The following is a 24,507-nucleotide window of genomic DNA, read 5'->3' as shown; positions in this document are numbered from 1 at the left end:
AATTTGGTAGATTTGTACCAACATTGTACAGTCTAATTTATTCCACATGATCATTCTTTCAAAAAAATATGTTGCAGCAGAAAACAATCAGATTCCATGTTACCGTGCCACAATGCATAGTTCGATAAGCTGTGAAGAGATTTAGATATACTTTTTTAATTTTTTATGTCATGATCATAAAACTATTCAATTTATTACGTGACGCAGAGAATACACTATTTGAACACTTGCCTAAGCTAATTCAGCAGAATGGTGAGTAATGTGAGTCAAAATGTGAGTCATGTAACTACTGTTCTGATGTTGGTTTTTCATTATAGCACCCAAATGAGTGCTATAATGAATATTCGGCAACCCATTTGAGTTGCATAATGTTCATCAAAGCACCCATTTCGTTGGTATGGAAAAGTAGGCCGTTTTATCATTCAAAGACGTACTGTAAACCAGGAATTATGATCTGGAATTGCAAAAAAATGATTATAGCACTCATTTGTGTGCTATAATGAGAAAACAACATTTCTTTATTTCTCTATTTAGTATTTTCTTCATCGGACTGTACAATTCTAATGAAGTCTGATAGAGAAAAGTCTTGTTGAGCAACTTCCCACACGGTTAGAAAAAAGTACCTAATTTTAGGTACTTTTTTCTCTTGCATCTCCCTCCCTCTTCCCTTTGTTGTCATAAAATGAAGAGCAAAACCACTCAACAAGGGCATTAAAGTGTGCAAAATAAATTGCCGAGAATCCAACAGCTGATATCTCGTTAAAAATCTCGGTGAAAGTTTAAATTACCGATTGGTCGTAAAATGACCAATGCAACCCAACTGTCAAAATTTACCGTGCCGTTCGGTGCGTTGCCGAATTGATCGGTAAAGTGCTTTGCCGAAACTCAGTAAGTATTTTTTTTATTTATTGTCAGATGAAGCAAAACAAAAATTAATATGAAATTAGAAATATTTCAGGTCGCGTTTTTGTTGTACATATTTATTGATAATGAAACTTTATAAATGGTTACAAGTAGTATGGATATGGATTTCTATTCGCTCTGGGAGCCAGTTAGACAGCATACTCTATCCCCGTTTTTACAATTTATCACTATAGGCCACATTCAAGCAAAATGAAATAATTTTCTGTGCATCTTTTCTTCTGTTTTAAAGTTAAATTCTGTACCATGCTGTAACGTTGAGGACGGGATCAGGGGGTGTTTTTGTATATAGATTCTTGATTTATCCAATGATTTTCAACTTGTTTGTTTTGGGGGGGAAGCAATTTCCATCGATTATGGTGCATCTGTTGCATCTTTGGTGTGAAGTACAGCTGAAGCTAAAAATAATACAAATATAAAATTCATTACTTTCAACACCGAAGTCAACATAAATTTTAGTATGAATATTGAGCGTGTACGGAGAAGAAATTCAAGTCTGAATAAATGCTTACCAGAAAAGTTAAAGATTCGTTTTCTTTTTTCTTTGTTTCATGCTGCTTCACGTGTTTTAACAGGGACAGAGCACGCTATAGGTTTTATACATTTGACAGATGTGTTTGCCGAAATTCAGCTAAATTCCCTACTACCGATCACTATGACAAACTTGACTGCCGAGTTTCAGTAAATTGTGTAAACGTCATATATATTAACGAAATATCAGTTATTAAAAGCTTTTACAGTCATATTCGTCAATTTATTTTACCGAGAAAAAAATTGTCGATTAAGTGTGTGGGAACCCAACGTTGAGTAATCTCATGTTTACAAAAGTTGTGTTAAACTTATCCAACTTTTGGTTAGTTTATATTTAAAATTTAGTATATTTTATTTAATATTAAGTGAATTTTATTTAATTTCAAGGAAAAGTTACTTGATTTTGGGGTCCCACACTGAACCCCCGATTTGAGTGAAAAGTACATAATATAAGGTACTTTTTTCTAACTGTGCATACTCAATATGGCATAGAAGCTCCACATCTTTTCAACGTCATTACAAGACAAAAAATAAAAACAATACAAAACGTTTGGCATACGGAATACAAACATTCACTTATCATTAATAAAATATTAATCCTAGGAAGTCTATGTAGTTCATCTGATACATCGCAGCTCTCGTCTCATCCCGTCATTGGTGAAGTCCGTGGCAAATAAAAAAAAAACAAACAAAATTCTCCGCTATTCACTCATCTTCTGGCCCATGCACAATGGTCGGGCTACCAAAACATAATTTCGCAGATTGTATATTTTTTTTGATTAAAAAGTAAATAAACTATATTTTCATGTGCACTGATTCAAAATTAATTTGAAAATGGTTTTCATTGTTGTTAGAGCTTAGCTTAGACTGACTGTATATATCAATGGTTGCTACTCCGGGATTGATCAGAACTGGTGCAAATTGCACTTCGATCCAAGTGAATAGTGGTTGGGATTTACCTGGGTGCTGCGGATAGAGCCGCTTTTCTGCTCTCAAGCGAGTAGCGGGATATTTTGAAATCAATCCCATGAGTAGAATAATTTTGCAGTTCTCCGGCTGTCAAACATTTCCCGCTCTTCCAATTTCTCTTTCCATGCTACATGAATGCGCACAACTGCGCGAGACTCTACATGACTTTACGATGGTTTACATACAATCCTGCTCCAATCAGCTGCTGAATCTTGTGAAATCTCGTAACGAGTGCTTTTTAGTTGCATTCATACTAATTATCCACTCGAAATATAATGTGAATATATTTGTTACAAAGAATGCAAAACTCAAACTAAGTTTATTTATATTTTTTCCCCAAATAGTAACAATACTTCTCAATATAAGATCTAAAACGAACATAACCACAATCTTCAATGTTTGGCTCCGGCACAATAGAAAATTTTGGCTTCAGTTTGACAACCAAATCGATTCTATCCGCACCACCCAGGGATTTACCATCTATTCTCGAAGTGCACGTTTCAGCAGCTCACAAATATTGATCAATAGCGGCGCCGGCCAAGCCCTTTCAGTCAGTTGGGAAAGGGAGGGAATGTTAGTGTGTGGTTATTGTTGCTACTGAAGACCGAGAATACCTCTGCATCTCCACAATAACCACGGGAAGGATGTTGTGTTAGTTGGGTGGGGTAATCAGTAACATAGATCGGGATTCACCATGGAAAGTGATGTGACCTATGAAACTTATATACAACAGTTTTAGCATTTCTTTATCTGGTTCAATTGTTCATCCTTCGCGAAAATGAACAATCAATCGCTCAAAGTGAGCGATTGTCCTTTGAATTTTGGATTAAGCGCCTGTTTCATCATTTCTTTAACGGTCTAGTATTAGCCTGGAAATACCTGTCGTTTACCTATATGAAAATTTGGGGCATAATATGAAAATAATTATAAATTATATTCTTTATATCTACTTTTGAAAAAATATGAAATCATTCATAAATTGTATGAGAATTGGAATGCGAAAGTATCACGTGAAAGAAAAAGTTTGTGAATTACGACACACGAAAATGGTCTTCATTGTTGTAAGAGACCTAGTGAAAAATGTGGAAAACGATGAATTCCATAAAATGCGTTAAGAACACATATCTACGCCGTATGATAAGTTCTATTTTATTAGCTACATTAATAGTCATACTAAAACCTTCCTATGGCACATTTTACATTGATAAAAAATGCTTTTGATGTTTTTAGCCACTAGATTGAAAATTTCTGAAGTTTGACGATTTGGCATTGAAAAAAGTCTTTTATCGCCGCTACTTTACGTTTCAGAATACCATCAGACCTTTCAGGGGGCGTCGAGAAAGTTTGCATATATTTGCAGACATTTGTCTAATTCAAGGTAATTTTTTATAAGAAAAGTCGAAAAGAGCACTGATAGATGGATATGTCCCACCATTTACGTTTATTTGTATTCAATACTAAAATCCCCGCCTCGTAAAAAAACTTATTGCGAATCGGATGAGTATAAGTTCCAAAAATGTGTTTTTCCTATATACTTTAAGAAATTTATTTTGAACATATTTTTTAAACACGTTGACCCATTAGGGTCACATCTTCTTTTGGGAGCAAATCGATTGAGGCAATTTTTATGCTCATTTGTACATACACACTCACATGGGAACAAAACTACGTAATGATTAATTATTTTAGAGCGTCTTAGGGGAAATGCTACAAGGTTAAAAGACTATTATTCTTCCATTTACTTCCACTATTAACTACGTACATTAATACACAGAGTATACAATACATACACACATACAGACATTCATTCATTTCTTTTTTTTAGTTAACATCTAAACAGATAACGCTGAATCAACAATTTGACGCCACAATGCACGGTTCGAGGCCGCATCTCTCCATCCTAGGATACGCCCCACGCTCGCCAAGTCATTTTGCACCTGGTCTGCCCATCTCGCTCGCTGCGCTCCACGCCGTCTCGTACCTGCCGGATCGGAAGCGAACACCATCTTTGCAGGGTTGCTGTCCGGCATTCTTGCAACATGTCCTGCCCATCGTACCCTTCCGGCTTTAGCTACCTTCTGGATACTGGGTTCGCCGTAGAGTTGGGCGAGCTCATGGTTCGTTCTTCGCCGCCACACACCGTCTTCTTGCACACCGCCAAAGATGGTCCTAAGCACCCGTCTCTCGAATACTCCGAGTGCTTGCAAGTCCTCCTCGAGCATTGTCGATGTTTCATGTCCGTAGAGGTCAACCGGTCTTATAAGCGTCTTGTACATGACACATTTGGTGCGGTGGCTAATCTTTTTCGACCGCAGTTTTTTTTCTGGAGCCCGTAGTAGGCCCGACTTCCACAGATGATGCGCCTTCGTATTTCACGACTAACGATGTTGTCAGCCGTTAGCAAGGATCCGAGGTAGACGAATTCCTCGACCACCTCGAAGGTATCCCCGTCTATCGTAACACTGCTTCCCAGGCGGGCCCGGTCGCGCTCGGTTCCGCCCACAAGCATGTAAGTACCTTGTCTTTGACGTATTCACTACCAGTCCAACTTTTGTTGCTTCACGTTTCAAGCGTGTGAACAGTTCTGCAACATTTGCAAATGTTCGGCCGACAATGTCCATGTCATTCGCGAAGCAAATAAATTGACTGGATCTGTTGAAAATCGTACCCCGGCTGTTACACCCGGCTCTCCGCATGACACCTTCTAGCGCAATGTTGAACAACAGGCACGAAAGTCCATCACCTTGTCTTAGTCCCCGGCGCGATTCAAACGAACTGGAGTGTTCGCCCGAAATCTTCACACAGTTTTGCACACCGTCCACACCGTCTTTGATCAGTCTGGTAAGCTTCCCAGGGAAGCTGTTCTCGTCCATAATTTTCCATAGCTCTACGCGGTCTATACTGTTGTATGCCGCCTTGAAATCAACGAACAGGTGGTGCGTTGGGACCTGGTATTCACGGCATTTTCGAAGGATTTGCCTTACAGTAAAGATCTGGTCCGTTGTCGAGCGGCCGTCAACGAAGCCGGCTTGATAACTTCACACGAACTCGTTCACTAATGGTGACAGACGACGGAAGATGATCTGATATATCACTTTGTAGGCGGTATTACGGATGGTGATCGCTCGAAAGTTCTCACACTCCAGTTTGTCGCCTTTCTTGTAGATGGGGCATATAACCCCTTCCTTCCACTTCTCCGGTAGCTGTTCGGTTTCCCAGATTCTGACTATCAGTTTGTGCAGGCAAGTGGCCAGCTTTTCCGGGCCCATCTTGATGAGCTCAGCTCCGAAACCATCCTTACCAGCTGCTTTATTGGTCTTTAGCTGTTGAATGGCATCCTTAACTTCCCTCAAGGTGGGGGCTGGTTGGCTTCCATCGTCCGCAGAGCTGACGTAGTCATCTCCTCCGCTGCTTTGGCTTTCACTGCCTGTACTCTCAGCGCCATTCAGATGTTCCTCGTAGTGCTGCTTCCACCTTTCGATCACCACACGTTCGTCCGTCAAGATGCTACCATCCTTATCCCGGCACATTTCGGCTCGCGGCACAAAGCCTTTGCGGGATGCGTTGAGCTTCTGATAGAACTTGCGTGTATCTTGAGAACGGCACAGCTGTTCCATCTCCTCGCACTCCGCTTCTTCCAGGCGGCGTTTCACCATTGATCCCTTCCAACAAACCTCCTGCAGCACTACGATGCCGAATCCACGGTCCTTGAGCACATCGGCGAGTATGCGTGTGCTCCCGATGAAGTTGAGAGATTTGCAGTTCCACGAACCGAGTTTCCAATCGCTAGTCCTTTTCGTTGCAGTGGTCTTCGCCGATGGTTCCGGTCCGTACTCTCTTGTTGATTGTTCGTTGCTTATGATTTTTTAAAGGCTAGCTTGCAGACAGCAAACCTCCTAAAAACCAAACCCCCTAAATTTCCGGAGGACCATTCCTCATTATTTCCGGTGGACCATGGTGCACAGTTTCACTTAGAGTCCCTCGCTGGCACTCGGACGATGATCAGCCGCCCCTAACATGGAGAACAGACGCTGTTGTGAGCCGATCCTGACATGGAGAACAGACGCTTAATAAGATTTGCACCTCCGGAGAGGAGCAACCCCCCCTTCCCTGTCAGCATACGACCATAGTTCCCACCGGGGTTGGTTACCCGATCTTCCCTAAGGTTGCTCGTATCCCGGCCACCACCACGGGAGGTAGGGATAGGAGTTGCTGGGTAAGAGGCTAAAGACCGCGAGATGGGGTCTCTTTTATTCCTTCAGGTACGCGAAGTACCAACGGTACGCTTTACCCAGCATTTGCCGTGCCACATGCAGACATACTTTATCTCAATTTACCGTTTGATATTCAGGCCTTACAGGCCTTCTATCAAAAATGTGTCCCACATTTCTTCGTTGGATCTATTTAATAAAATCTTCAGTTTTAGCAATTCTTCTGTATTTTAAAGATATCCCAAAATAATTTGAAATAATTCTTTTTGTGTATCTAAAACATTTTTTTTAAAATGCCCAAAAAATTCAAAAATAAAAGAGAACAAAAAAACTTCCTTGAATTTAATTTTTTGGTAGGCAGAGCCCCAATATCCCCTACAATAGGCTAAATATTACTTTAAAACATTTTATTCCGTCTATATGTGGTCCAGATAAGATAATCAAGCAAATCTAATTTTGGTCAAATTTCGTAATTTTCATTGTGCCATGTCGACTATTGAAGTCGAAGAGTTCGAAAAATTTGTTGAAGCTCCATGACATAAACCTGATTGGGTCATGTAATTCTTTAATCTTTATTCTTTATTTAGTATTTTCTTCAACAGACTGTACAGTCTTAATGAAGTCTGATGGAGAAAAGCCATGTTGAGCGACTTCCCATGTAGCTAACTCAATATGGCATAAAAACTCCACATCATTACAAGACAAAAACTAAAAACAATACAAAACATTTGGCGTACGGAATACAAACATTCACTTATCATAATAAAATATTCATCCTAGGAAGTCCATGTAGTTCTCGTCTCGTTCCGTCATTGATGAAGTCCGTAGCCATGGGCGTTGCCAGGATTTCGAGAAGGGGGGGGGGCAACTTTTTTGGTCTTCTAAATCGTAGTTTTATAGTAGTTTTATAAAAACACATGAAACCAAATCCAAACCAAATCTAAACAATAATGGATTAAAAAATGCGTAATTTATTGCTCATCAGATATTTCTAAATAAAGTGAGAAAAATATTAACGAACTTATTATTCAGAAAGAATATAAAATCGGCTATAACAATTATTATAAAAATCCTGCATTCTCCCATATGTTTGAGAAAACTAGAACCATACATCTAAATTTCTAAACAAATCCTCTCTGACATAATATTTATTATAAAATAGGCAGAAAAATCAATATGCAAGCTTTCTCCAGGAATTCCTTCGACAATTGCTCCTGGCATTCTATCCAAAATTCTATCAGGGATTCTTTAGGAATGCCTCCAGCAACTTCTTCGGCCATGTCTTCAGGAATTCCACCATAAATTTTGCGGGAATTGATCCGAAAATTTCACCATTATTTACTCCAAGAAAATCTTCACGAACTTTTTTATAAGTTCTGCAGAATTCCCTGTAATAATTCAAATAATTTCGTGCTGTTTCCCATAATTTTTAAGAATAAGAATATTCCGTGGAAATTCCATTCCTGAGAATTTCACGAAAAATCTTCGAATTTCTTTCCATAAATTTCATTAAATTTTCCGTAAATTGTTTCGAATAATTTCTTGTGAAAATTTCAAAGAATTTCTCCAGGAATTCTACAGGAAATTTATACAGAAATTATACCGAAAATGAAATCAAAAATGGAATTTTCGGAGGAATTCCTAGATTAATTCGCAATGAAATCCTGAAAGAATTCCGGTGGAAACTTCAAGATTTCCACTGGGAAATCGTTCAGGAGTTTCTCCGAAAATTCCTCCTGGAATTCTTCCAGGAGTTCCACTGGCATTTTCACCAAGAATTTATCTAGGATTTCCTTCGAGAATTATTCCGGTGATTCTATCGGCAGTTCCTCTGAAAATTCTTCCGGGAATTTCGGCAGAATTGAAATTTATTTAGGCTTCTTCAGGAATTTACATAGATTTTCCACCAGAAGCTCCTCCGAGAATTTTTCTACGAGCTCCTCAGGGAATTCTCCAGGAGGTCATCTGATGATGATGATGGTTCAGCTACTAACCCCAACAAAGATTTCAGCTAGACGAGATTTGTCTATAAGATGAATTCTCTTGTTACCGAGAATGCTTCTGGTAGTTTCCCCGGGGTTCCTTTGGAAATTCTCCCGGGAGTTTCTTCAGAAATTCTTCCAGAAAATTCCTTCGAGAGTTCCTCCAGGAATTCCACCAGAAGCTATTCCAGGAAATTATTCAGGCTTTTTTCAGGAAATCATTTAGGCTTTCTTCAGAAATTAAACCTCCCGAAGTTCTTCCGATAGTTTCTCTGGGAGCTCATCCGGGAGGTTTTCTAGGAATTCTTCTAGGAGTTCCTCCTGAAATTCCTCCGGAAGTTCTTACGGGAGATCTTACAGGAGCTCGGGAATTCCTCCGGGAGATCCACCAGCAGTTTCTACGAGAATCCCTCCGGGAGTTTCACCGGTAGTTTCTCCGCGTGTTTCTCTGAAACACTGGAACTCCCGGGGGATTTTCTATAGGAATTTCCGGAGAATTTATCAGAGGAATTCTCGGAGGAACTGCCGGTAGAACTTCTGGAGGAATTAATTGAAGAAACTACAGGAAGAACTTCCGGAGGAAATCCTGGAGGAACTCCTGGAAGAACACTTAAAAGAACCTCCCGGAGGAATTCTCATAAGAACTCCCAGAGAAATTCTCCGAGGAACTTCTGGTGGAATTTGTAGATAAATGCCTAAAGAAATGCTAAATGAAGTCCTGGAAGAAAGCCTGATTGAATTCCCGAAGAAACTACTGGAATCGTCCAGGAATTCCCTGTTAAGTTCCTGGAGGTATTACCGGAGAATTTGTTGGAAAAACTCCTGGAAGAACTCCCGGAGGAACTCCCACAAGCACTTCCGGAGGAATTCCCACATGGAAGCTCTGAAATAATTCTTAGAGAAGTTCCTAAAGGAATTTCCGAAAAAATATCTGAAGGAATTTCCAGAAAAATACCAGGAGGAATTAATGCAGAAATTCGCAGATGAAATCCTGAAAGTATTCCCAGATGAATTGCTGAAGAAAATCCCTGCGGATTGTTACGAAGAAATTTCTGAACTCTTGGCAGATATCCGAATAAATTGCGAGTGAAGTCCGGAAGGAATTCTAGTACACTTCCGCGGAAAATCTTCCGGAGAAATTCCTGAAGGAATTCCTGGAGAAGTACCTGAAGAAACTCGAAAAATACCTGTAAGAAGTTCTGGGGAAATACTTGGACGAATTCCAGGAGAAATTCATGAAGATATTTCTAGAAGATTTCTTGAAGGATATTCTGAAGTAATTGCGAAAAGAATTCCAGATTGGAATGCTAGATGATTTCGCTATTGAATATTTGGAGGTATTCCCGGAAAATTTCCTGGAAGTAATCCCGGAGGAATTAAAGGAAAAGTTCCGAGAGGAATGCCCGGAGAAGTTCCTAGAAGAATTTCCGAAGGTGAAAAGTGAAATTATGGAGCTAAATCGGAGGATTTCCATCATAAATTTTTGAAGACACTTCTGGTAGAATTTTGGGAAAAAATTTCGTATGTATTCTTGACGGAACTCTCGAATACATCCTGAAGGAAGTGCCGGATTCTTCCTGAAGAGAGAATAGCCGAAGAAATATATAGAAGTAAATCTTGGAAAGGAGAAAAGAAATCTTCAAGGAATTTCCTCGTGAATTTCCTCAAAAAAAAATTAGTTGGGGTTTTCTAGATAAGGAGGAATTAAAATTACATGAGAAGGATTTTCGAACGATTTTCGAACGATTTTCAGAGGAATTTGTGAATAACTTTCCGGAGGAATTCAGAAGTTCCCAGGGGAACTTCTAGAAGTATTTCAAGGAGAATTTTTGAGCTCAAAATGTTTCGAGTTGTTTTGAACTTTCATATATCTTTTGAATTTCAATAACCTATTTCTGTATATGATTGGATCGTATAGTACAAAATGTGCGGCGAATCGATTCCTCCTAACAGTATTTTTGCAACGAATACAGTTTGTGAGCATTTCATTCTTTGCTCAAGGATTTCGATTCCAAGAAGTCTACAGCGACGGGAACAAGAAGGCGAGGTGCACAGCGGGCAAGGTGGATCGATCAGGTGGAGGACGATTTGCGGACCCTCCGCAGGCTGCGTGGTTGGCGAAGTGCAGCAATGGACCGAGCTGAATGGAGAAGACTTTTATGTGCAGCACAGGCCACTTCGGCCTTAGTCTGGTAATAAATAAATAAAAGTCTACAGTGATCTTGATATCGTGGTAAATTTAAAAGATCACACCAGGGAAGACCACGTAAAGCAAATCTGACGAATTTGTGTTGAATTGCTTCGATCCTAGTGATCCAAGTAGATTGATACGGGGTCCATACAAATGCATTCGATTCGAGTATTGACGCACGAAATTCAATGATGAAAAATTCCGAAAAATTTCTATGATGAGGGAAACTTGCACTGACTTAGCGAATGGTTGTAAAGTTTAAGATCAATGCCTCGCTACAATTTTTGGAAACGAATGACGGAATGCCATCAGAGCTGGCTGAGGAGGAATATTTGAGTTTACTAATGGCTGAATTAACTTGACGAGGAGTTATCTGCAGCTACAACTCGTGCTTAAAAAATGTCTTTTGGCAAATAGTTGCACAAACCACTTTTATTGCACAGAATAAATAATTAGAGGGTTAGTTCTTTGTTTTTGAGCAGTAGCTTAACAATTTCTGAAATCTTATTATAATGTTTTATAACATACAAATGGACGAACTGATATGACATCTAGGTGTGCGTGTAAATTTCAAATACTTGGTCACAAATCTGATCTTTTGAAAGTTTAAATCGCAAATAATGTATGTAAAAACTGATACCGTACGGTTCTTCTGCGAATGATAGGCTCAAACAAAAACAATCGCACCATCACCACTCAACTCGTAGATTAGAGACACCCAGCTGATAAGCACCGGACAAAATAGCCGAACTAAAACACAACGCTCACAATCAAACAGCACCGCCCGTGGCTATGATGGCCTCATCGCTGATACCGCGGCTACTATTTACCGTTTGCATCGCCATCAGTTACCATTCGGTGCTCCATCGTGAAGCCGAAGCTGCCAACATTTTGGGTGTTTTACCAACATGGGCCAAATCTCATTACATCATCGGGGCGGAGTATATGCGCTCGCTGGCTCTGGCAGGGCATAATGTGACCGTGGTGACACCTTTCCAGCTGGCGGATGCTCCACCGAGCTACCGCGAAATTGTGATGGATGGTATTTTGGATGCATCCGCTGGTGAGTTTTAGTTGAATATTTTCAAACTCTGATACACAGGAATATAAAAGGTTCATTATTTTCAAGGCTTGGAGAAAAACTATTTCAAATACAAGGAAGGCTCGTTCATAATGATCCTGTCGATGTTGTACAACGGCCTTGCAGACACAACATGCAATTTCGTTTTGAAACATCCTAAGGTTGCATCTTTGATGAAATCTGATCAACAGTTCGATGCGGTGATCGTGGAATCGTTTATGACAGAATCCATCTACGGATTGGCACAACACTTCAATGCACCGCTGATTGTATTCTCTACCTTGGGAAGCAATCTATGGACCAATGGACTGGTTGGTGCCTCCGCGCCATTTTCCACTGTGGCACACCTGATGCTTGGGCTTACTGATCAGATGAATTTTTGGGAAAGAATGCTTAATACGGTTGTTGGGATTTCGGAACAGATTTATTATGAAGCAGTATATCTACGAAGACAGAAGCGATTCTACGACGAAGCATTCCCTCAAGCAAGCATGAGTTTTGAACAGCAACTGAAGAATACATCATTAGTTCTGTTAAATCAACATTTTGCAATAGGCAGTGCTAGATCTTATCCACCAAATATGGTTGAAGTTGGTGGAATTCATATTCGAAAGATTCAGCCTTTACCGGAGGTATATACTGAAATTAAAATAAAAATAAATTGAAGAAGTACGAATTTGTTTTCAGGACCTCAAACAATTTCTGGATGAAGCGCCGTTCGGGGTGATATACTTCTGCATGGGATCTCACATCCAGTCGAAGCATTTCCCTAGGAACAAACGTGACATCTTCCTTAAGGTTTTCTCCAAACTGAAGCAGAAAGTTCTTTGGAAATACGAAGACAGCTCGATTCAAGACGTCCCTAGAAATGTTCTGATTCGATCATGGATGCCACAGAATGACATCCTCGCTCATCCCAACGTTAAAATGTTCATTACCCATGGGGGCCTCCTCGGAACGATGGAAGCACTGTACCACGGAAAACCAATCATCGGCATACCGATCTTCGGTGATCAGTTGATGAACGTGGAAAAGGCCGTTCGGTCCGGTTATGGGCTCCAGTTGGACTACGAGGCTATCAGTGAAACAAATGTCGAGCGAGTGATCGGAACACTTTTGTCTGATGAAACTTTCGCAAACAAGGCCCGCCAAATCTCCAACTGGTTTCACGATAAGCCGATGACGGCAGCCGAAGCAGCTGTCTTTTGGACAGAGTATGTGATAAGGCATCGAGGAGCGGTTCAGCTGCGTTCACCAGCGACGGATTTGATGCCGTGGCAGTATTATTTGCTGGATGTGGGCTTCGCTTTATTGGGGCTTGGACTGATCAGTTTGATAATGGTATGGAAAACTGTGAGGGTTTGTAGTAAGCTGGGAAAAATGTTGAGGAAAGCTAAGCAAGAATGATTTTAAAATATGTGTTTGTCTGTTGAAATTTTCTGAACAATACAACGTAAATAGAATAAGTGAGCATTTTATTTATATTTTTCTACTTTTAATTTAGGTGTTTTTACTATAAATTAATTTAAACATTTAGTGTCGACGTTGAGGATTTTAAAACACTGATGTTTTACAAGACTTGCACTACACATTTTTTAATTGACTCTTGTGTTAACAGCCCATTCTTTTCATTGAGATCATGGCCATTACAAATATTTAAGAACAATAATGTCTCCCTTCCCCTCGGATTGTTTCGCCCAAAAATAATATTTTGAGGTGAATTTTTTTTAGCAATTTTCAAAACATTCTTTAACAAATCCGAGGATTTTTTTTGTTTTTTTTTTCATTTTAGTATTTATTATTTACTAGCAGACCCGACGAACTTCGTTTCGCCTAAAATTGATTTATTCTCTAATTAATTCTCGAGTTTTGCAGAAAGTTGTGACTCATTTGTATGGGAGCCACCCCTTCCAGAGTGGGGAGGGGTCTTGAAACATCTTAAGAACCTTCCCCGGCCCAAAAAAACCCTCTGTGCGAAATTTCAGTCCGATTGGTTCAGTATTTTCCGAGTCTATAAGTATATACTAGCAGACCCGACGAACTTCGTTTCGCCTAAAATTGATTTATTTTCTGAATAGATCTCGAGTTATGAAGAAAGTGGTGTTTCATTTGTATGGGAGCCCCCCTTTCCAAAGCGGGGAGGGGTCTCGAACCATCTTAAGAACCTTCCCCGGCCCCAAAAACCTCTACATACAAATTTTCACGTCGATCGGTTCAGTAGTTTCCGAGTCTATAAGGCACAGACAGACAGAAATTCATTTTTATGTATATAGATATATATAAAATATATAATATATATATATATATATATATATATATATATATATATATATATATCTAGACCAACATTTGAAAAGTGCGTTACAGCCAAAATTTGATCTCTCCAGTATTTTATCTATGTATATATCTATGTATGTAGATAACGAATCCGAAGGAATAAATGTTGGCTGTTACGCCCTTTTCAAATGTGTGTCTAGATATATATATATATATATATATATATATTATATATATATATATATATTATCCTTGCCCCTGGACCTTTTGGAGATCAGTAGAACATAATTTTAATTAAACATTTGTTACAATTCTACCATAAACAAATATCGTTAAAATATTGTCCGTATAATGCTCAAAACATTGTTTAAATAGTCCAAAACTTTATATCAACCCTTCGTTTGCCTATTTTTTGCTACAATTACGCTCTGAAGACGCGTTTGTATTAATTTGGCCAGTTTTTAGGGTTTTGCGGGGAGATTTTCTGCCAGAGGAAAGACGTTTTTTTCACGCTTGACAGATTTTCTCTCTATTTTCAGAGTGAACATTTTCAAATAAAAATGACGATGTTTTTCAAGTTTTTGTTGGAATAGACGGCCAAAACCAAAACCGGAAGACTCCCGGACACCACAATTTGAGAAACTGAGCCAAATCAAAAACATCTCAATTTGTGTCCCATTCACTCAAATATGTTGTCCAGCGAATCCATTGGGCAGCTTTGGTGCGATAAAATGCCCATCGATGCCGGATTTGAGTTTGAGGTGTTGGAAGCTTTAAAGGTAACCAATTACGAAGGACTCGTTCGGTAAGTTAGTTTTATTATTTCTCACATAGACCCATACTTACATGAGCTGTTGTATGTGGCAGTCAGTTTGATTCAGATAATTGAACATTAGGATCGTTCAATTTTATAGAAGGTTTGAGGGTTCTAGCTTCCGTATGTCTTCTGCCGGCATTTTTTTGTTTATATTTTGGCAGTATTTCGACCAAATTGATGAAGAATTGTGGCGAATTCTGTTTGTATGGTGGTTTGTGTGGGAGGAATTAAGGATTTATGTGAACCTTAAATCTTCATACGATTACCGGATCGTGTTAGATTCGGTAGTGCACCCAGTCCTGGCTATTGTGTCTATGGGCGGAGCATGCGGATAACTCATTACCATTACTTTAGAGTTGATTTAGCGATGTAATTGGCATTGTTTATATGAGATAAATAGATAATTTGGTGCAATTAGCGTGAACTGATTTACTATCAGAATCAACGCACGATGAGTTAGTTGTCCGGTGGTTTTATTTGTATAGATGCTGAAGGTGAGTGTTGGGAATGTACATTAGAATTCATCATGAATTGGTAGTGTGGGGTTGGGGGCTCACGGTAGTTTTGGGTTTTTCCGGCATGGATTACCATATAAACATAGTTTGCCTTTGCGTCACCCTTGGATCGTCATCAGAATTATCAAGGGGGTGCTTAACGGGGGATATATTTTTTTGCGGAGAAAAACTAAAAATGGAACTGCTGTTTTGAGCATGTGCTTATAATTACTAATATAAGAAATTTGTTAGTTTCTCATTTCATGGATCAGTGAGATTCTTGCCCATACATAATAAGAAGGTTGAAGAAAACTCGAGTACATTTTCTTCGATATACCGTCAACTGGGGGGAAGATGATCATTTTTAAGACAAAACATGCAATAGCAATGTGTGTTTACATTTTAAATCGAAACAAATATTTTCAAAACATGTACTGCTATACGTTGCATCAATCAACAACTTTAGTTTTCTGAAATGCATTCGCATTTATTAAAATAAATTAAATTATCACACATTTTTGGAGTAATCTGGTTTGGGGTGAAGTTGATCAAGACAGCTCTACTAAAATCATTATCACCTAGTAGTCAAAATACACTAGGTTATTTGTATGAATGTTGAATTTACTACGTAAAGAAGTCTACGAAGTCAATATTTGAAACGAAAATAGCGTCATTTATGACTATCTCTCTCTTTCTTCCACAAAATACATTTTCATGTTTATAATCGAAAAACTCGGATTTCTACCTAGCGGTAACATTACTTGAACGGAGAATATTGTTGACTACCGTTTCATAAAAAAATTTGGCACTTTTGACTGACACATCAAATGATCATCTTCACCTCAATGATCATCTTCCCCCCAGTTGACGGTACTTATCATAGTGCTGTCCTGATATACTGTATATTTATATATGAAAATGTTGGGGCGCCTATTTATTGGTGTTCAATCTGTAGAGTGGTCGTTTCTCAATTATGTATTTAAAAAAGTTGTCACATTTTCTCAGCCAGATGTCAGATGGAGTGTAAAGGAATCTAGCTATTTCTCATATGCCCAGTTGTAATGATTTATATGGGTCATTGTACATGATTGTAAGATAAAACATACAAAACACGTCTGCTGTCTTCCGCTAGTGAAGACATTCCACAAAAAAGCCCGATATAATTTTCTAGAGAGAGTTTACATTTTTGTCTCTTTACAGTAAGCGTTGAATACCCCCGCGTCGAAGAAATGAGTTTCTTTAAAAATAAATGTCGGTTTTGCAACTGCAAAACAACTTTGCAACTAATAGCTCATTTATATGTTATAGGATGTTTAATTTATCTAAATTCTTTCTTAAATCTCTGGCCTATTCTTTTTCTACATTCCTCGCGTTGGAGCAATGACGACGTAGGTACTTCACCAAATATTCAAATGAACAATTGCTCACTTTAAGCGGTTGATTGTTTGTCCTCGCGAGGGATAAACAAGTGAACAATTCACGTTTTTCGATTGTTCGACAGCCGTTAACATTTAACGATGCAAACCGGATGCCAGTTTTGTCACAGATCTTTGCGACAATAAGCAGATATTGATTATTTTTCCTCGCGTTAGATGAAAATAATACAATCACGATAGCTGATTATCGCGGACAGTTAAAAGATAAATTAACAATAGCTCTACCGGAACGATTGATTGTTTGCCCTTTCGTTGGGTGAACAAGAACGCAACAAAATACGTTGTAACTGATCTATACTTTGTTCTCGCGTCAACATTAACATGCTAGTTACTTGGATTACATCACTTACCAAGGTGAATCCTGATCTAAGTAATGACACTTCCTCTCCCTACTTACAATAATCCTTCCCGTAACAACCGTAGAGATGCAGACGATTCGTCGGTCTCTAAAACAACGGTTGTTACACTTACATTCCTTCCCTTCCTTAGATGATCGTAAGGACGTGGCCGGCGCTGTTATTGACCCATTGAAAGTTGAGCTTTCAGAACTTGCACATTGAGGATGGAGTGCTAATCCCAAGTCCCATCTGTTGGTTCCCTGTGCAATTCCGCTAGTTCTGGTCAATCACGGAGTAGCAACTGCGAATTGTACGGTCATCTCATGCTCATGCTCATGCTCATGCTTTTGCGGGGAGATTTTCTGCCACTTTTACATGAGAACCTTCTTCAATTGGTTCAAGTTCTGTATCGTGTGATCTCGAGCTTTCTGTTTAAGGTTCCCAAAGATTTTCAATGGTACAAACATTCTAATAAGCCTTCAGTTTACGGGCAATCCCTTGCGGCGTCAGACCACTAAGGGTGGAGCAGCAGCATCCTTGGCACAATTGATTCATTTATAATTTGGCGTCAGTAGTAAGAACTATAGTTGGAGGCGTTAATCAGTCAAGCTATAAATCAATTCAAGTAAAAATCTTCGGTTTCAAATATTACAAAATTTTTATTGCATTTTATCGTCTATAAAATACAGCGCAATCTTTTTTTAAACCTTATCAACGTGTTTTTAAAATTTAAAAATTAGGCAAACAATACAATGCAATCGTTTAATTTATTGAAAAGGTTTCAAGGAATTCTTTGGAATGTTTTTGCCTTTCTCGTACAACTAAGTTGTACCGAAAGGCTATCATTTCCTCGAAAACGAACTTTTTATAGAAGACTCTCCGACCCATAGTATTATATACCAATCGATTCAAATCGACGAGCTGAGCATATATCTTTTTGTCCGTGTGTATGTATGTGTGTATGTGTGTGTGTATGTGTGTGCACAAAATCTATAAAAAACATTAGACAACTTTTCGTATAGTAATCCTTAACCGATTTTCTCGCAACAAGTTTTATTCGACAGGGGACAAAGCCTTGTTGATCACTATTGAATTTTATAATGATCGGTTATTGCGTTATAAAGCTATGAAGAAAATGGTACATCGGACAATATAAACCCCATATAAGGTTGGTGTCTTAACTAAATGCGAGAAAGGCACCACCAACGCTAGGTGGATTAATCTGGGTTTTCTATATCTAATTCAAAGAAGGAATTCTAAGAGAATTTTGAAAATTGCTTTGGAAATTCCTTTCCTAATTCTTTCTGGAATTCTTTTGAATATTTCTTCGGTAATACCTAAAGACAATCCTTCGGATATTCTTCAGGAACTCCCACAGATATTGTTTAATGATGATAATACAAGATATTGTTTAAGGGATACCTCCTGAATTTTTTTTAGAAATTCTCCGGAAATTTCTGCAGGAAATTCTGGAAATTCTTTTAGGAATTTGTTCGGAATTGATTTCATGATATCTACGGAATATGTTTCAGGGAGTCCTTCAAAAATTATTTTGAGAACTCCTCCCGGAATTCACTCCAACGATAATTGAGAAAATTACGCCAGGAACTCGTTTCCACATTCGTCTAGAGAATCCTTCGAAAAATTCTCTGGAAAGGACTTTGTAAATTTCTTCGGAATTGCTTTTGAAACTTCCTCCAAGAAATCCTTCGGAAATCCTTTTAATAAAACCATATAAAATTTCTTCCGAAATTCCTGGAATTATTCAGAAACTTCGTTGTACGTTTTTTCGGGAAAAAAGGAAAACTAATGGAACTGAAACTAAACAACCTCTAAAGTAATTTCCGAATGATTCCTAAAAGAATTTCTGAATGAATTTCTGAAGTAACTCCCACAAAAAATGCTAATGGAATATCCGAAGGCTTCAATGAATTACAAAAAACTAAACAAATTCGAAGGAAGTTCTCAAGAAATTTCGTAGGAACTTCAAAAAGAATTTCTTCCTAGAGTTTCCGAAGGGACTTCTTAAGGAAGACTGGAAGAATTTCTCTTAGAAACTCCTGTAATAATTGCTGCAGCAATTTGTTTAAAAATTGGAAGGAATCCCTAAACTAATTCCCGCAAAAATTCCTAAAGCAATTTCCAAAAGAAATCATGAAGAAATGTCCCGATTTATCTCCAAAGCAATTTTCTGAGAATTTGCCGAACGAATCCCTGGAGAAAATTCCGGAGGAATTGGAAATTCCTTCAGGAGTTCTTTCCGAAATATTTTTCGAAGCTCGTTCGGAAATTCCGGCGGAATTATGGAGGCCGAAGTATCACCTAGATGAATACTGGAAAAATTTCCAAAGCAATTTCTGAAGTAAATTCCCAAGGGATCCACTTTTCATTTGAAGGATCTTAACAAAAACCTTGACATGAATCATCGTCAGCGTGCTTTTCTCCTTCCAGGCTCATTTTCCAGAGCAACGCAGACTACACTATTTTCACAGCAGATATGTACTGAATTCGTCCACTCCGAGGACAATGAATTTTTAAACAATTTACAAAAAAATGAAAAGAAAACTGACGGAAAAGTGCTGAAGAAAATATGACGGGACAGCAAAAGAAAATAATTTTGCGACCTATCTCAAACGCGGCACTCTTCGATCTGATCAGCATAATCGAGTCTGTGCAGCCAAAATTTTACATTATTGTACAAAACTTTGGCATATACAATTCTGCAAGATTTTAATACAAGAAATGTAAGTCTTTTATACAGATTCCGAAATTGTATATGCCAAAAATGTATACAATTTCTGAAAGGTTCTTATGAAGAATTGTTTTAAAATCTGCCATCCGCAGTTGGGTGTGCCCTTTCTTGTAGATAGGACATCATAGGTGTCTTCGCTTCACTCTTCTTCGCTTCCAAATCATTCAAAGCACTTTGTGGATTTTTTGTTAAGCCGGTCACTCACAACTTTTAGAAGCTCATTTTCTCTAGCGTTGGTGGCTTCACTGCCTATCTATCGCCCTCAATCTTAGTTCTGTTTGTGCGGTGCTCCTTCCACCTAGCCTCTGCTGACTATCGTTTCTGGCAAAGCTTCTCTCTGCCTCCGTTTCTTACGCCGGTGGAGTTTTTTTTCTCAGCTTGATTCTTTATATCGTTATCTATTTTGGCGGGTAGCTACTACGAGTATATGGCTGACTTCTTGTGTGGTACCAAGTTTCTCTGTGGCTGTTTTATTGACCGCCTCATGGACTTGTTGCCTTGCACATTTCGTTCAAATTTTCTCCAGTTGAGTGTCCTTCGATTCTTTCATCGAGCATATGAGCGAATTGCTCCGCAACGCCCTCGCCCGACAGTCACTGTATCTGTATGTTTAGTCACATATGGTTCTCGCACGCCTACAACCGTTGATGCTGGACAGCCTTGCGCGAATTTTACATTGGTGCTATCAATTCCTCTGGCTTTGGCAAATGACTAGCTTCAGGCCGTTGTCATTGGTGGTTGTATGAGGGCTCTCCTTTCCAATAACTGGGTGAAACTTCACTTCGCTTCCGACCATTGCATGTGCGTCACCGATGATGTATTTCATGTTGTGTTTGGAAAATTTCCCGTAGGTCTTCTCTAGACGCTCATATAACTCGTCCTTCACATCATTTGGTCTGTAGTTGGTTGGTGTGTATGCATTGAACAAGCTGTAGCTGTAGAACTTGACTTAATTCTCAATACGCATATGCGATCACTTACCTGTTTCCATCTAATGCTAAAACGATGCTGGTTACCAAGCACTACGAAACCATCTAACCAAACCTTTTGCAGCTGTCGAATAAGGGGGCAACTCGTACAGTTTCCCACAGGATCCCAACATTCCAAGTATCGAGTCTACAGCTTCCGTGAAACATTACAGTGTCCTTTGCCGATTGTGCAATCCTTCATTTTTGATTACATTTCTCGGGGTTGACCTACCCACATGATGGAGCTGTCATCTTAGGAATAGCTTACGTAGTGCCGCATTTAAAAGACTTTGTGTTCTGCAAATCAAGTATAAAAAAGTCGTTTTCGAGAAGATCAGAGAAAAAAAAGCATTCCGAAAAGTAAAATAGTGAAATTGACTGGTCGACGGATAGTTGTAACCATACTAGGTTTATTCAGTGCTTGTATGGCCTCTTCTGGATGAAGCAGCTGACTCAAAGTTGAGCAAGGATGCCGGAATGGTGAGTGGGTCAAACCCGTAGTTTATTTTACAAGTCAATCAATATATGGCATGAAAATGGGGTAATTAATTTCCAATTATCACAAGCGGGCTGTAATTCTCTTTTCTCAAGGGAAACACACACAAAGTTGAAACATGGTTGAGTTATTAACGTTGCAGACGGGAATAGGGGGTGCTGCCCAAATGGTCCCGCTCCCTACATCAACCTTCTGTTGCTGATTGGAAATAAAACGTCATGCATTTCCCGACTATTACTATTCATAAGTTCTTCACTTAACTTCACTTGTGCGAAGGTTTTTCTACAACTTTGCCTAACAGCTGAATGTTTGAATTTAACTTATAACGGAGCTATAGCGCTAGTATCAGTAACTTATTCTGAATGATAACAAAATTTTAATCATTTAGTATAAGTTACTGCTACTGGAGCTATAGCTCTGTTATTAGTGAAATTCATACAACGAACTGTTAGGCAGAGTTGTAGAAAAACCTTCACCCAAGAAGTCCTCCATTCAACACATTTTGAAATTTAGCCTCTGGAATGAGTTATTGACAAACTACTAAATGATCAAGCGCAGATTACTAAATGATCGATAACATCCTAGCGCGCAAATGTCATTTTAATTATTTCAGCTTTGCCGCATTGCAACATGCGTGAAATAATAAAAATGACAGTTTAGTGTTGCTTGTATGAAGGAGTGTTGCTTTGGATTCCGGGAGGTTCCATTCCTATATTACTACAAGGTCGTGGCCGCCATTACTGATCCTTCTTCTTCTTCGTCAATGGCTTTACATTCCAACTGGAGCCTGGCCTGCTTTTCAACTTAGTATTCTATTAGCAGTTCCTCAGTTATTAACTAAAAGCTTTTCATTGCCTGCCATTGCATGAGTATGTATCTTGTTTGGCAAGTACACTGGATACACTATGCCCATCAATCCTAGACCGGACCGAGAATCGAACTCGCCATCTCCGGATTGACATTCCAACGCCTTTGCTCGCAAGGCTACTGGAAACCATCCTGATCCTTCTAAGTCTTTAATTTTCAACAGGTGCACATTGAGAATAAAAGCCAATCCTCGATTTCGACTGTTGATTCTTTTTACAAGTTTGGTTGTTCTGATTTATTGCGAAGAATCAACTATACCAGTGGTCCTCAGCATGCTTACTATCAAGGGCCGCATAGCAATTTTGAACTGCTGAAGCGGGCCTCAGTAAACTTGCAACATTTGTTTTTCATTTCATGTAGAATTTTGAAGCCTAATCAAAATTATTTTCAATACATTTATTTCACATTTAAATAAAACTTGTTGCGATGAATCTTCTTCAAATAACATAGGGGGAAAGACGGCTTTGGCAAGCTTTGTTCTATTATTGGCAGGGGGGTTTTTGTCGATCAAATTTTATGAAATTTGGCTACAATATTCTTTGATACCGTCGTGCGGGGCTTCTTTTGACAAATAGGGGGCTACTTTGGACATTTTAAAACAAGAATTATAACGTTAATTACTACCCAATTACCACTATCACTATTTAAGTGTCTTGCTGATATTTGGATGGCAACTTTCTATTACAAATTTGGTATTTTTATCTTTTAACTTTTTTAGAAAATCAAAAATCCAAAGTAGCCCCCGGAATCAAAAGAAGCCCCACACGACGGTATGCAAAGAATGTTTAGGCCAAATTGGAGCCTAGCCAGTCATAAAAAACACCCCTGCCAATAATAGAACAAAACCTGCCAAAGCCGTCATTCCCCCTAGTATGCACATTTTATTTTACAGGTTTTATTGCCGTAGCTGACTTTTAGTTGATACTGTGGTAGCGGACTTGACACGAGAAACATATTTTCGCATAATGTCGTTCGATACTAAAATTTTGAATTTTTATTGAAGGATTATTGTTCACTACAAAACAGTAACGATTCCTGATTATGGATCGACTGTACGTTTAAATTATATTTATTGAACGGCTACTCAGTCTTACAATTTTTACGACCACTTGACATAAGACATGTTTGGGAAATTATTAGATAATTTTCTTAATTTTTACGAGTTTATTATTTACCCGACGTTTCGCCACTGGGATTGTGTCTTTTTCAAAGGGAAAAACAAAAATATTTTAATAATTTAATAATTTTAATAAATATAAGTAACGATTCCTTAACCTCATTCTATCGATCCAAGGACTTTCAATATGCAAAATTTGTGCACGTAAATGTATGGAATAAAGAGATTTTGATTAACTATGATTTGACTCTGATAATTTTATTTCCTGTTTGGGCAGTGATTATAGTAATATTGAAATCTTCCAATTCTGTGTCATTGAGTAGATAAAAAGTAAGATTTCGAGACTTCACTAATCGTAACTTGTCCTGTCAAATAACGTCGAACATGTTTCGGCGCCAGGTGAACTTGCCAGCAATTTTGAATAAATCTGAATTCCGCACTATTAATTGTGTTTCCAGATTTCCGATCAATTGAAATTTACTGAAACCTTCATCAACTAGTCGGAGCATGGACAAAATCTTGACTTTGTTAAAAAAAACAGGTAGCGTAAAGTACGTTGATATTCAGTTTAGATTCCCTGAGCAGCACAAACAACTGGGCATGATGAAAAGTGTTTGGTGACATCTAATACGTACACAGTTCGAACGAAACCTGTAAATTTCCGTTTAAGTAGATGTAACAAATTGACCTCCGTGTTAAGCATCGTAAGGTTATAGGTTATTTTAAATTTACACGTGCTGTAATTTACGAGTTTGTATTTTTATAAGAAATTTAAAAAAATGCGACCAACATGGGAATCGAACTTCAATCCACAGAGTGAGATACCACCTCGTTAGCCACTCGTGCATTTCAACTTCTTGAAGGCGAGCCGACCAAAGAGTATCAAGTTAAGCGTTCTGTCGATTTGATTATTCTTCATCAGACTGAACGATAACTTAAATTTACATGACACGGAAACTTCTTCGAGGCGCGAATGTTTGAGACTCAGTATACTGAATACATCACAGATTTCTCGAAGTGATGTTATGTAATCATTGAGTTACAGCGATGAAATGCTGC

At 38.6% G+C, this 24,507-nt stretch overlaps 2 protein-coding genes across 9 annotated transcripts in view; both read left to right on the top strand.

Annotated features, from left to right (window-relative positions):
- The window catches only part of LOC134218497 (calmodulin-binding transcription activator 1), a 708,930-nt gene that overhangs the window by 276,941 nt on the left and 407,482 nt on the right, over positions 1–24,507 (top strand). The gene's annotated exons all lie outside the window — the stretch shown is intronic.
- On the top strand, positions 11,532–13,422 carry LOC134214326 (UDP-glycosyltransferase UGT5-like). Its single transcript, XM_062693729.1, has 3 exons — positions 11,532–11,868; positions 11,935–12,518; positions 12,574–13,422. The coding sequence occupies exons 1-3, from the start codon at positions 11,598–11,600 to the stop codon at positions 13,291–13,293; spliced, it is 1,575 nt and encodes a 524-aa protein (XP_062549713.1). The 5' UTR covers positions 11,532–11,597; the 3' UTR covers positions 13,294–13,422.

This window comes from Armigeres subalbatus, chromosome 2, assembly GCF_024139115.2.
Source record: "Armigeres subalbatus isolate Guangzhou_Male chromosome 2, GZ_Asu_2, whole genome shotgun sequence".
NCBI lineage: Eukaryota > Metazoa > Arthropoda > Insecta > Diptera > Culicidae > Armigeres > Armigeres subalbatus.
The sequence above is the reverse complement of the archived record's forward strand: the minus strand, read 5'-3'. Positions and strand labels throughout refer to the sequence as shown.